Source organism: Heterocephalus glaber, unplaced genomic scaffold (genome assembly GCF_053883595.1).
Source record: "Heterocephalus glaber isolate CG9 unplaced genomic scaffold, H.glaber_assembly_v1.0 deba00000347, whole genome shotgun sequence".
Classification (NCBI taxonomy): Eukaryota; Metazoa; Chordata; class Mammalia; order Rodentia; family Bathyergidae; genus Heterocephalus; species Heterocephalus glaber.
In genome coordinates, this window is record NW_028258143.1 from 10,056,767 (window position 1) to 10,069,336 (window position 12,570).

The 12,570-nt window shown below is 34.1% G+C and overlaps 1 protein-coding gene across 9 annotated transcripts in view; it reads right to left on the reverse strand.

Annotated features, from left to right (window-relative positions):
- The window catches only part of Thsd7b (thrombospondin type 1 domain containing 7B), a 1,329,200-nt gene that overhangs the window by 617,643 nt on the left and 698,987 nt on the right, over positions 1-12,570 (reverse strand). For all 9 annotated transcript variants that reach the window (XM_087197681.1, XM_087197682.1, XM_087197688.1 and 6 more), the window contains one exon: positions 9,932-10,742. In XM_087197681.1, the coding sequence (XP_087053807.1) occupies positions 9,932-10,742 (811 nt within the window). The remainder of the gene's footprint in view (positions 1-9,931; positions 10,743-12,570) is intronic.

Sequence of the window (12,570 nt, forward strand, 5' to 3'; positions counted from 1 at the left end):
TCTTATGAGAGAAATTCATAGTGAATACTCAGGAAAACAGAGTGAGCCCAATTAAACAACCTGATGCTGAACATCAAGTTTCTAGAAAAAGAAGAGCAGGACAAACCACAAACTCATATGAGGGAGGAATTATAAAGATCAGAACAGAAAACAATGCAATGGAGACTAAGAGAATGATACAAAAAGCCAATGAAGCAAAGACTTGGTTCGTCAAAAGAATAAACAAAGTTGACAAATCCTTAGCCAACCTTAGCAGAAAAAGGAAAGAAAAGGCCCAAATCCATGCAATTAGGAATGAAAAGGATGAAATTACAATGGACCCAGCAGAAATCCAGAGGTTCATCAATACCTACTTTGAGAACCTATGCGCCAATAAGATGGAAAACACAGAAGAAATGGACTGATTCCTAGATACATATGAATTACCAAAGTTGAACGAAGAAGACCTAAAAATTCTAAACAACCCAATATTATTCAATGAAAATGAAAACATAATTAAAAATTTATTGACTAAGAAAAGCTCAGGTCCTGATGGCTTCACTGCTGAATTCTACAATACATTTAGAAAGGAACTACTGCCACAACTGTTTAAGCTCTTCAGTGAAATTGAAAGAGAAGCATTACTCCCGAATTCATTCCTGGAAGCAAGCATCACTTTGATCCCCAAAGTAGAGAAAGACCCAACCAAAAAAGAGAACTATAGCCCAATCTCACTAATGAACAAAGATGCAAAACTCCTTAATAAGATACTGGCAAATAGAATGCAGAAGATCATCAAGGAGATCATACACTCTGACCAAGTGGGATTCATACCAGGGATGTAGGGATGGTTCAACATATGCAAGTCAATAAATGTAGTACACTATATTAATAGAGCCAAGGACAAAAACCACATGATCATCTCAATAAATGCAGAAAAAGCATTTGACAAAATCCAACATGCATTTAGGATAAAAACCCTACCAATAATTGCAATAGACAGTCTCTACATCAATCTGATCAAAACCATCTATGAAAAACCAACAGCCAGTATCATACTAAATGGTCAAAAACTGAAATCCTTCACACTAAAATCAGGAACAAGACAAGGATGTCCACTATTACCACTCTTCTTCAATATAGTTTTGGAAACATTAGCCATAGCAATTAGACAAGAGAAAGAAATAAAAGGAATAAAGATAGGAAATGAAGAATCAAATTGTCATTATTTCCAGATGACTTGATACTCTACATAGAAGACCCCAACAACTCCTCCAAAAGTCTTCTAGGCTTAGTAACCAAATCCATTAAAGTAGCTGGATACAAGATCAACACACAAAAATCAGTAGCTTTCCTCTACACAAACAACAGACTCACTGAGAAATAGGCCAAACAATTCCTTTCACAATAGCATCCAAAAAACTGAAATACCCAGGAATCACCTTAACAAAAGAAATCAAAGACCTCTTCTCTGAAAACCATGGCACTCTGAAAACAGAGATTGAAGATGATATGAGAAAATGGAAAGACATCCCTTGTAGGAAGGATCAACAAATTAAAAGAGCCATGCTTCCAAAACTGCAATCCCAATTGAAATCCCAGGAGCATATTTCACAAACCTTGAGAAAACAATCCAAAAATTCATTTGGAACAAGAAGAGACCCAGAGTAGCAAAAGCAATTCTAGGAAACAGAGACATGTCAGAGGGTATTACAACCCCCAACTTGAAACTATACTACAAAGGTATTGTGATAAAAACAGCATGGTACTGGCAAAGAACCAGACTTGAGGACCAGTGGAACAGATTAAAAGATGCAGAAACAACTCCAGACACACTCAGCCACCTCTTCTGTGACAAAGGAGCCAAACACCCTCACTGGAGGAAAGATAGCCTCTTTAATAAATGGTGGTGGAAAAATTGGGTTTCATCTTGCCAAAGATTGAAACTAAACCTGTATCTCTCACCAGGCTCTAAACTAAAATCCAAATGGATTAAAGATCTAAATATTAAAACAGAAATCCTGAACCGGCTGGAACAGAGGTTAGGTAGAACTCTTGAAGACATTGGTGTATGAAAAGATTTTATGAACATAAAAGTTTTTAATAGCAAGAACAACAAAATTCTGTAAAGAGATAGACAAAGATTTTTTTAGGTCAATTGAAACAAAAATGAATCCCTTTTCCAATTTTAATATCAGATAAAGTTAAAGATAAAAATATTAGAATGACAAATAAAGATACTTTAGACTTTAAAAATCAACATTCCAGTATGAGAACAGTTCTGAATATTTATGCACCAAATAACATAGCAACAAACCCTATAAAAATGCAGAAAATTTAGGAAAAATACAGTAGATACAAACACCAGTAATAGGACAATGTAAAATCAAAAAGGTATGTGTACAAGGGTATGTATTTGTGCATGAAATAATTTATATCAATAATAGAGAATATATTACCTTCTAAATTGTATACAGGACATTCACAAATATTGATCACAAAGTAAAACACCAAGAAAAATTTCTACCAAGTAGAAATAGTACCAACCGTAATTTCTGCTAGAGTTTTATAAAACTAGAAGTTAAAAATAAAACAGGAATCACATGGATTTTATATCTGGAAATTAAAATGGTTTGAACTAAATACATATGGGATTACAAAGAATATACAAAGAAAAATAAGAGAATTTCTGAAAATTTTTGATACAATGCTATGTCACCATCTATGAGATCCATGAAAGTTGTGATTAGAGAAAAAAACAATACTTTTAAACATGTGTATCAATAAAGTTAAAAATAAATGACTAAAATATTTTTTCATATTTTAGTAACAAAAGCAACATTCTACAAGTACAAAAATAGATGTATAGACTAATGGGATAGGACAGAGAATAGAGAAATAAATCCATGCAACAATAGCCATCTAATATTTAACAAAAGGACTAAAAACATATGTTGGAATAAAAATAGCTCTTTTCACAAATGGTTCTGGGAAAACTACGTATCCGTATGCAAAAAATTGAAATTATATCCCTATTTCTCACCTTGTACAAAAATCAATTCAAGGGCCGGGGATTTAGCTCAGTGGGTTCGTCACCTGCTGTGCAAGCGCAAGGACCCGAGTTCGATCCCCGGTACCAAAAAAAAAAAAAAAAAAAAAAAAAAAAATCAATTCAAAATGGATCAAAGCCCTAAGTATAAAACCTCAAAACTGCTAGGAAAAAAAGTAGGAAAGCACTTGAAGCCATTGACAAAGGCAAATACTTCAATAGGATTGCAACAACATGGGAAATAATAACAAGAGTCAATCAATTTGACTACATCAAATAGAGAAGTTTCTGCACAGCAAAGGAAACAATCAGCAGACTGAAGACACAAGCCAACATGATCAAAAATCATACGTCCATGATGGAGAATGAAATCATGACATTTGTAGGAAACGGGATGGATCTGGAGACTATTTTAAACAAAATGAGCCAGACACAGTAAAATATTGGAAATTTTGTCTCCTAGGTGGAATCTTAAAATAATGAAAAGAGAAATAAAGAGCAATGACAGGAAAGTAGAAGGAAAATATTAGAGAAGAAGAAAGGGATTAGGGAAGGTCAAAAGGGTAATAGGCGTTGAAAATAATCTAATTTTCTTATATGCCTGTATCAAAATACTAAAACAAAATCCATTTTTTCTGTATAATAAATGTGCACTAACAAAAAGAGAAAATAAAATGAATCAACTTTTTAAAAAGAAATAAAGACTTGTAATAGTTTCCTTTTAAGTTAATGAAAAATATCGTTAATATGATAAGCTACTACTTCATACATAAAATAGTTGAAAGCATAATAAATTTGCAATTTAATAAGTTGCTAATGACAAGAAAGAAATAAATAGGCTTTGGAATGAGAAGGAATCTTATAAATTTGGAAAACATAAAATAGAAAGGAGCTATAAAAATAAGAAAATGCAGAATTAATGAGATAGAAATTTAAAAATAGACAATATTAAGAAGCCAAAATTTTATTTTAAAAATCAATATAGGCAAATTTATAATTATATTAATAAAAAATGTGCATACCTACACAAACACACACATACACACATATATACAAAATGATGAGAATTGAAACTCTAAAGAATATACATCTATGCAAATAAATTTTAAAACCTAGAAAAAAATGAATTATTTCTGCCAAAACTAATCCTAGCATGAGTAGAGAAAGTTTTCAAAGAAATGTTTCATCAAGAATAAGAATCCAGGCATGGTGGCACATGCCTATAATTCCAGCTACTTGATACTCTGAGACAAGAGGATTCTAATCTCAAGGTCTGCCCAGGCAATTAAGGTAGAAACTGTCTCAAAATAAAAGGGGGTGAGAAAATAGCTCAGATGTAGACTCTTCCCTGGGTATTGCCAAAAAAAGCCTGGTACAGATGGTTTCATGAAGGTTCTACTAAGCACTTAATGCTAAACAGACTCAGCGCTATCTGCATATTGTTTAAAAATGTATGAAGAACAAGAGAAAAATATCCACATTCTTTTTATGAAGCAAATGTAATAGTGACATCTCAACCTGACAAAGACAGCAACAAGAAAACGACAAATGGGGGGGATAAATTATAAAATGAAGAAATAGTTCAATATTAGTAAATTTATTGATATAATTCAGCAAAGGTCCAAAGATAAAAATCATGTGATTTTTCTCCAAAGATGTTCAAAAATGTTTTGACAAAATTCAACACATATTCTTAATACAATCACGTAATGGAGGAAATAGCTAATCCTTTAATATGATTAAGTGCACATTCACACACACATGCACATTCTTGTATCTCTCGCATACTCTTCTCTTAAAATATCTATGCCCTAATCCCTACTATCCATGAATATGTAACTGTGAATGGAAAAATATACTTTGCAGAAGTGATTACATTAAGGATCTTTAAATGGTAAGGCCACCATGAAGAACTTGGCAATATCTAATAAAATTTGTATATGTTTATTATTTTGCCCAGCAACCACATTTCTGGAAATTTAATACTAACATATACCTCCATAATACAGAAATATAAGCACAGCAAGGTACTTATTGAAAAAATTATTTGATATTATAAATTGCTGGAAATTACCTAGATACAACCATAGGGCTGTGTTCAAATAAAACAATGTTTGCACATATACAACAGACTATACAATTGCAAAGAGCAAGAAGGATGTTGAATAACTGATATGAAGCAATGCCCAGGAAACAATCCTAACTGGAAAATTCAAAAGAGATCATATAATATGTATAAGAAAAAAAAGGAAAACATGAAGACATAAAGAAGTATAAAATGGAAAACAACGAAGTTGATGTTGGTTATTAACGGAGTAGTGTACATAGGTTGAAAATATACTTGAAAGAGTTACAATCCTCTGGTATAACTATGAAAACTTTAAAATTTTAAAAGCATGTTAATGTTCAATATACTAAAAAATACATATATATATATGATAAAGTAGGGATCAAAATGTAAACTGAAAATGAACTGAAAAAAAAATCAAAGAAAAAAATTCTCTATTATCATTCTAACAAACAAGACTAAAGGAAAAAATGTAAAATCTTTACTACATTCAGAAAAAATATTATAAAAATGACTTGTGTTGTTTAGGTCTGCATTTGTTTATGTTTGGGGAGGGACAGGAATGGAACATTTATTACTTCAGGGTAGAAAACATAAAATAATGATAAGATCTGAGCTTTTGAGCTGAAGGTTATTTTTATAGTCTTAAAATGTATTGTTCTTCTGATGCTCCTTTATAGGGATATCAAAGTGTATTTATTTAACTAAAGTGGTCAGCAAATTTGAAGTATGTTTAACGTATACCAAATGATCATAGCTCTTGAAAAGACTGCCCACACCAAATGTTCCTCTACATCAAAATAAAGCCTATTCATCTAAGTTTTATTTGTCCAAACAATAAATATGAATCACTGTTTTAATATAACCAGTCTGTCTAGTCCATAGCTCTGTTTTCCTAACTCAGATGTACTTCTATAATGAAGAAAAAAAGAAGAAGAAAGAAAAAAACAACCACAAGGTGAAACAAAGGCAGAAATTGAATAGCTTATTTCATTTCACAAGTTAAGGTAGTGTAGAAGTTAATAATGGTATCATTGATATCTGAGAAAGAATGATGAATAGGCTGTATGACAGCTATTTTAAAATGTAATAACAGAACAGGAGAGAAAATCTCATCAAAATAAAAGAGAAAAATTAGGATGTGCAATGAGACAATTAAAAACAAAAGATTTTTAAACGTGAGAGGCAAATCAATGATGAGGGAGCAGAGTAGCACCAAGAACAATACAGCTGCCTACTACATTGCAAATATAACTGTGAAGGGAAAATCACTGGAGGTGATTATCAAAAGTTACAGTAATCAATGAGATAGCTAGTAAAGGGCATTAATTAAAGCTCCGTGGTGTCCTAGATCGAGAAACTGACTTTCAGCAAGGCACAAGCAGGAGCTTACATTATGGCAGCAAAGTCAAGCTCTTCCTCTTCCAAATGATATAATCAACCTGCCACAATCAAGATAGAAGAAATACAGTAGCACTTGTTCCTACAGTCTCAAAGAGACCACCAAAAGGCAACAGAGCTAAAATAGGTATAAATACTGAGCAAAAAGAGTCTGTATGTTAGGACAAGTTTAAAAGGATGAACAGAAACTTAGAGTTCATCCTAGAAATCAACTGATAACCAAAGATATGAATATTTGTTTGAATGTATCAAATCCACAAAAAAAGAAAAATGTGTACTTTTCAGAGATGGAGTGGAGCCGTTTTTAGCAGAATTCCTGGTAGGCAGTGCCAAAGTAGATCACTAGGGTGGAGAGAAATGAGACAATGTAGTCAACCACATGATCACAGAGCTGTCAACAAAAACTCTTGCATTTGCCTGTGGAAGGCACAGAAACAGAATTGTTCTCACTTAACACCGTACTGTCCTAGTATCCTAACCATTTCATGAAACCATGTAAGTCATTTCATAATTTTTGCTAATTAATGTGATAGATTGATGACACAATGTACATGAAGCTGCTGTGGTTCTACATGTTGAGTCAAAAGGGATCATACTGACTTCAGGTTTCCATTTGAGCATGTTAGGTGCTTGGGGAAAGTCATTCTTGTTCTTAAAGAAAACAGTTGTGCAAACTGAAAACTAACCAACATTCTTAAGTCCATCAAATAATTAAAGTCAAAGGGCAACTAACCACTCCCAAATTTGGAGAGACAAACAGCATCTTATTCAATTGTGAAATTTTTCAGGGTAACAAATTTGAACAGTGGGTAGGGAAATTTAATCTGTGACTGGCAGTTACTGGAGGCTCAGGATAGACAAGCCTAACAGCTAAAAACTTCAAGGGGACACAGGCCTAGTGAGGCCTCAACACTTTCATGAGTTTTACCACAAAACAGCCGTGTCTGGTTCTAACAGTAAAGATCATGCTTCCAGCAGGGGTAAGGAAAAAAAGTCATTTTGAAATGAATTCAGAAAATTCTGTCATTCGTAAGACTTGCCCTCAGAGGACACTGCTTCACCAGAAGCCAACCAAGTGAGATTTACCAGACCTTAACTGAACCAGGAGAGGAAAAATACCTAACTCCAGCTCCCTCTAGCCATCTTGTTTGATGTAAATTGGGAAAGAAGGAAGTAACTGAGAAGTATCTGTGACAGTCAGAGCCCAGAGACACAGGCCTATAAAATACTGGGACCTAATCTTAGACTTTCCACTATCCCCCAGACACAACATACCATCAATCAGCCTACTGCACAGTTTTGGGGGTTTACAACCGAAATATCTGCTAATTTCTGACCTCATTAAGAAAGAAATGTTTGAAATGTTTTAAAGACAACAGGAAATAACAAAAAGCAAACAAAATTAACTATGAAAAGCAAGAATGCCAGAGAAAATGTTATTCTCATGCACCTATAGAGGTAGCAGTACAGTGTAGCTCAAAAAAAACCTCACATTATCAAAAGAGAAGTAAGGATTAAATTTACATTAGCTTTCTTTTCAGAAACAACGCAAGGAAAAAGTGAGTGTAGTATTGAAAGAAAAAAAAATGCCAGCCTAAATTCTATATTCAATGAAATATTCTTCAAACAAGAAGCAGAAATAGTTTAACAAAAATTAAAGGAATGTTTTACCAGTAGATTTACTTTGCAAAACAGTTTTAAAAGTTCTTCAGAGAGAAGAAAAATTATATGGGTTAGATATACAAAAATAATGTTAATTTGAGAAGGAATAAATGAAGGTAAAATAAAATATTATACATTTCTAATTCTTAATTAGCATGTTCAAAATAAGCACAATATATTCAGTGATTACAGATTATGAATAAGTGAAATCAATGAGGCAGTGTTATAAAGGTTTGCTGGGAAGGATTTTGAATATGCTTACACAATTTATTAAGCATACAGTGTTATTTAAAAGTGATTTTATGTAGTTGTGAATTTATATTACAACATCTAAGGAAATCATTCAAAATGATATAAAAATGTATAAGTAATGTTAAGAGATAAGAGAAAAACTGAATAATACAAAAAATATAACAAGCACAATGAATGGAAAACAGTAATAAATATGGGAGATATTGATCCAACTACATCAATATTGCTTTAAACATCAATAGTCTAAAGACAGCAATTAAAAGACAGATACCATCAGAGTGAATGGAAAACAAGATCCAACTCCATGTTGCCATTGAAAAACCCACTGTAACTATAAGAATACACATTAAAAGAAAAAAATATGATAAGCTACCATTAATCAGATGGAGTTATTATAATTCCAAACAAAGGAGAATTTATAGCAAAGAACTTTGCCAGGGATTAAGATGGGCATCACATAAAAATAAAGAGGCTAATTCTCCAAGAAGATATTGCAACACTTAATAGATATACAACAGAGTGTCAAATTGTATGAGGCAAAACAGATATAACTGCAAAGACAAAGAAAAATGTCACTATTATAACTCTATACTCCAATACCTCTCTAGCAGTAATGGATAATCCATCAGGTAAAAATTTTGTAAGAATAAAGTTGAATTAAACAGCACCATCAATCAACTGGATCTAATTAACATTTATAGAACACTTCATCCAAATACACATTCCTCTCAGGCTCAAATGGAATATTCATCAAGATAAACCACAATCCTAGGCCAAATAACACACCTTCACAAGCCTGAAATAGTAGAAATAATCCAAGCTATGCTCTGCCAATACAGTGGAATCTAAGTAGATATCAGTAACAAAAAGATAAATGAGAAACCCTAAAATACATGGAGATTAGAAAATATACTAAAAATCTTAGGGAAAAGAAGAAATTTCAACAGAAATGAAAAAAAGTGAACCAAGTAAAAATGAAAAAGCAGTTACAGATGAGCACTTTGGAAGTTAATTAGGTCATGACAGCTGAAACCCCTGCAATGGGATTAGTACCCTAATAAAGAGACATGAGGGAGGTTGTTCTCCTCTCTCTCTTTCTCTCTCTCCCTCCCTCTCTTTTCCTTTTTTTCCCTCCCTCCTTCTTTCCCTCTCTGAAAAACAGTATATGTTGACATAATTTATCTCTCAATTTTGAGAGTGATCTTGAATTTCAATCATAAAGAACTGATTAGTTCTATTAAAGTAACAAAAGACTTATGTTTATAATACCTGCTGTCTTAATAAAATGTAGAAAGATGATTCACACTAGTAATCACACAATTCAGAGCTTTGCTTGACTTAGACTATGAAACTTCTAACATTTGTATTTGAAATTGAAATTTTCTTAAATAAAACCTCTACAAACGTACATTATAAACTTAATTACAATTTCTCCTTCGTAGAAAATCATAAAGAAACCTGAAAAATCACTCAATAAAATATTTTAGGTCAATTGAACACAAACACTGAAGATTTCCTACCTTAACAGAGCATTTTTTCCATCACTTCTTGTGCACCAAACCTGCCGGGTTTGGTAACCTATCTCTATGCCCCAGGGCTGCGCATGGTGATGTGCTTTGTAACTCTGATGCCTAAAGGTGGCTTGCTCATTTGAATCAGAGCTAAAATCCATAACAATTCTTCCACTGAGGTTAATTTCTTTAAGATGAGGGAGTCTACATTTACTCCAAGGTCCAACCTTAAGGCTGAAAGTATATTTATCTTCCCCGAGAGGACAAGAAACGGGGGCCTCACAGGCTCTGGACTCAGTCAGGTTTGGACACTGCAAACCTCCATAGAGAGGGGGTGCTATGGCTGTCCGAGTTCTGTGCTGCAATTTCTTCCCACAGCCTTTGCTGCACTTGGACCATGGTGAAAACTCAGATACAACACAATCCCGGGGGCAAGGAATGAGGCAAGCTTGTTCCGTGGGAGGCTGAGGGGCAAAATGTTCACATATTTCATTGGTGACCATGGTTCTGTTCAACTTTTGAAGACAGCGCACCACCCGGTGCTGTAGTCCGTGCTGAGCTGTCACACATTCTGCGGTCCGAGACATGTCTTCCTCGTGGGGGTAAGGGACGAGCACACAGTGGTGCCAATCAGAAACCTCCCACTGGAATAGGTCACTGTGCCAGTCACAGACTCTGAAACAATTCCTTTCCTTCGGAGGCCTGTTGTTCTCCTCACAGTTAGATAAGTGACTTGTCCAACCTTCAATGTGAAAGCACCACACAGCTCGACTCTGGACTCCTCCTGGCCCACAGTCTCCTGTGCACCTTCCCCAGGGACCTACAGGCAGAAAAACAAGGGTACAGGTTACTAAGACAGTGCATCCAACAGTTCATATGAGAACAGAGGTCAACTGATAATACTGCCCAAACCAGCCATTATGAAATTTCAAATTTGGGTAGTACAGAGACAATATAATTTAGTGATTAAAATTGTTGACTGCCTCACTTTGCTTTTGTAGAAATCCCACTCCATCTCCAATCAGCAATATAAAATTGCAGGAAGTACTTCAATCTTCTAAACCTCAGTTACCTACCTGTATAATTAAACATCAACTAGAAGGTTGCTCTGAGGTTCAATCATATAATGTGCTGCCAAGTAGACAACACACATTTAATAAATGCTGAGTGCCATTACAGTTATGATATTCCAAAGCCTATATTTCTAACTCACAATTAATACTTTCTAGTTAGGCAATGTTTCGTCTAAAAGAAAAGCCCTAAAGCCAGGATTTTAATAAAGTAGGATTTTTCATGTTTCCAGTCTTTCAGCTCTCACCCTAAGAAGCTCAGTGATATGTTTTAAAAAGTAATTTAGTGTACTATCCTAAATATATTTTCATTTTCTAAATAACTGTCTTCAGTTTGGGTGAGTATTTGCAGTGAAGTACATGAAAATAAATCAGATTCAGGGGAAAACTTAAAAGTACTAAAAAAAAGCAATGTCACTGAATTGCAAAGAGAAATTCTACTCCTAGAATCATTGAAATTGACCTATTATTATTTCCTTTTATTCTTTTCTTTTCGTTGTTGTTGTTCTTTTGGCTTTTTGTTTATTTTTCTGAGACAGTCTCAGTTTGTGGACAGCCTGGCCTTACACTCCTGGGCTTAAACAGTCTTCTTGCCTCAGTTTCTCTAGCAGATAAGATTAGAGGTATGCACCCACTATGCCTTGATGGTTTTGATTCTTGATGGGGAATGACTCCAGAAAAAGCTTCCAATATTAGATTATCAGATGGTGGATCTTTTAATTAATTAATTAATTAGTATGTGTGGGAAAGAGTCCAAGATATGGACAGACTAGGGAGCTGACTGTTTATTACATTTTTTGCATCTAATTTATACACATACCAGCTGGACTTATCCAGAAGTTGATCACACATCTTTTCACAAGGGTAGCCAGTAATCACTTTGTGTCAATGAAAACAAAATTAGCTTCCTTCTTTTCACTTTACTTAAATATAAAATACAAAACTGGAAAGTTTTATAAGGTTAACTAGGTAACCTCTGTCTTTATTCCAGGAGTGATGGTCAGTAAGCCACCTCAAAAGCCAAGAAGCATGTTAAGTGATACAGAAGAAAGAAAATACATTTTGTCTATTATGAAATCTCATCTGCCACCCCAAATGACATTCAATTACTTCATGGAAAATATTTTCACATGCATCCATTACATTTGTAGGAACAGTAGACATGTACGCAATCACATGTATTGAGGGAGAGGCATGTATTCCCAGAGAAGTAGGTATCTGCATTTGGGGCTCCATGCTGTAATTAGGATCTCTAACTGTTGTAGGACAACAGTTTCTTATTTAATGCATAGATCTTCCTCACATCCTATTCTGGCCACATAAACCTAGCATTCTTGGCTATGTTATGTCAGGCTAAAGTGACAGTAACTTCTTTTTTTTTTTTTGGTACCGGGGAGCAAACCCAGGTCCTTGCGCTTGCTCACCAGGCTTTGAAACCACAGAGCTAAATCCCCGGCTCAAGTGACAGTAACTTTTATCACATTATGAGATTAAGACAGATTAATAGAGAAAATACTCTCACTTTCTGTCATGCTCACAAGAGGTTTCTCTTGCTGAAACAAAAGGACAGGTTTTATT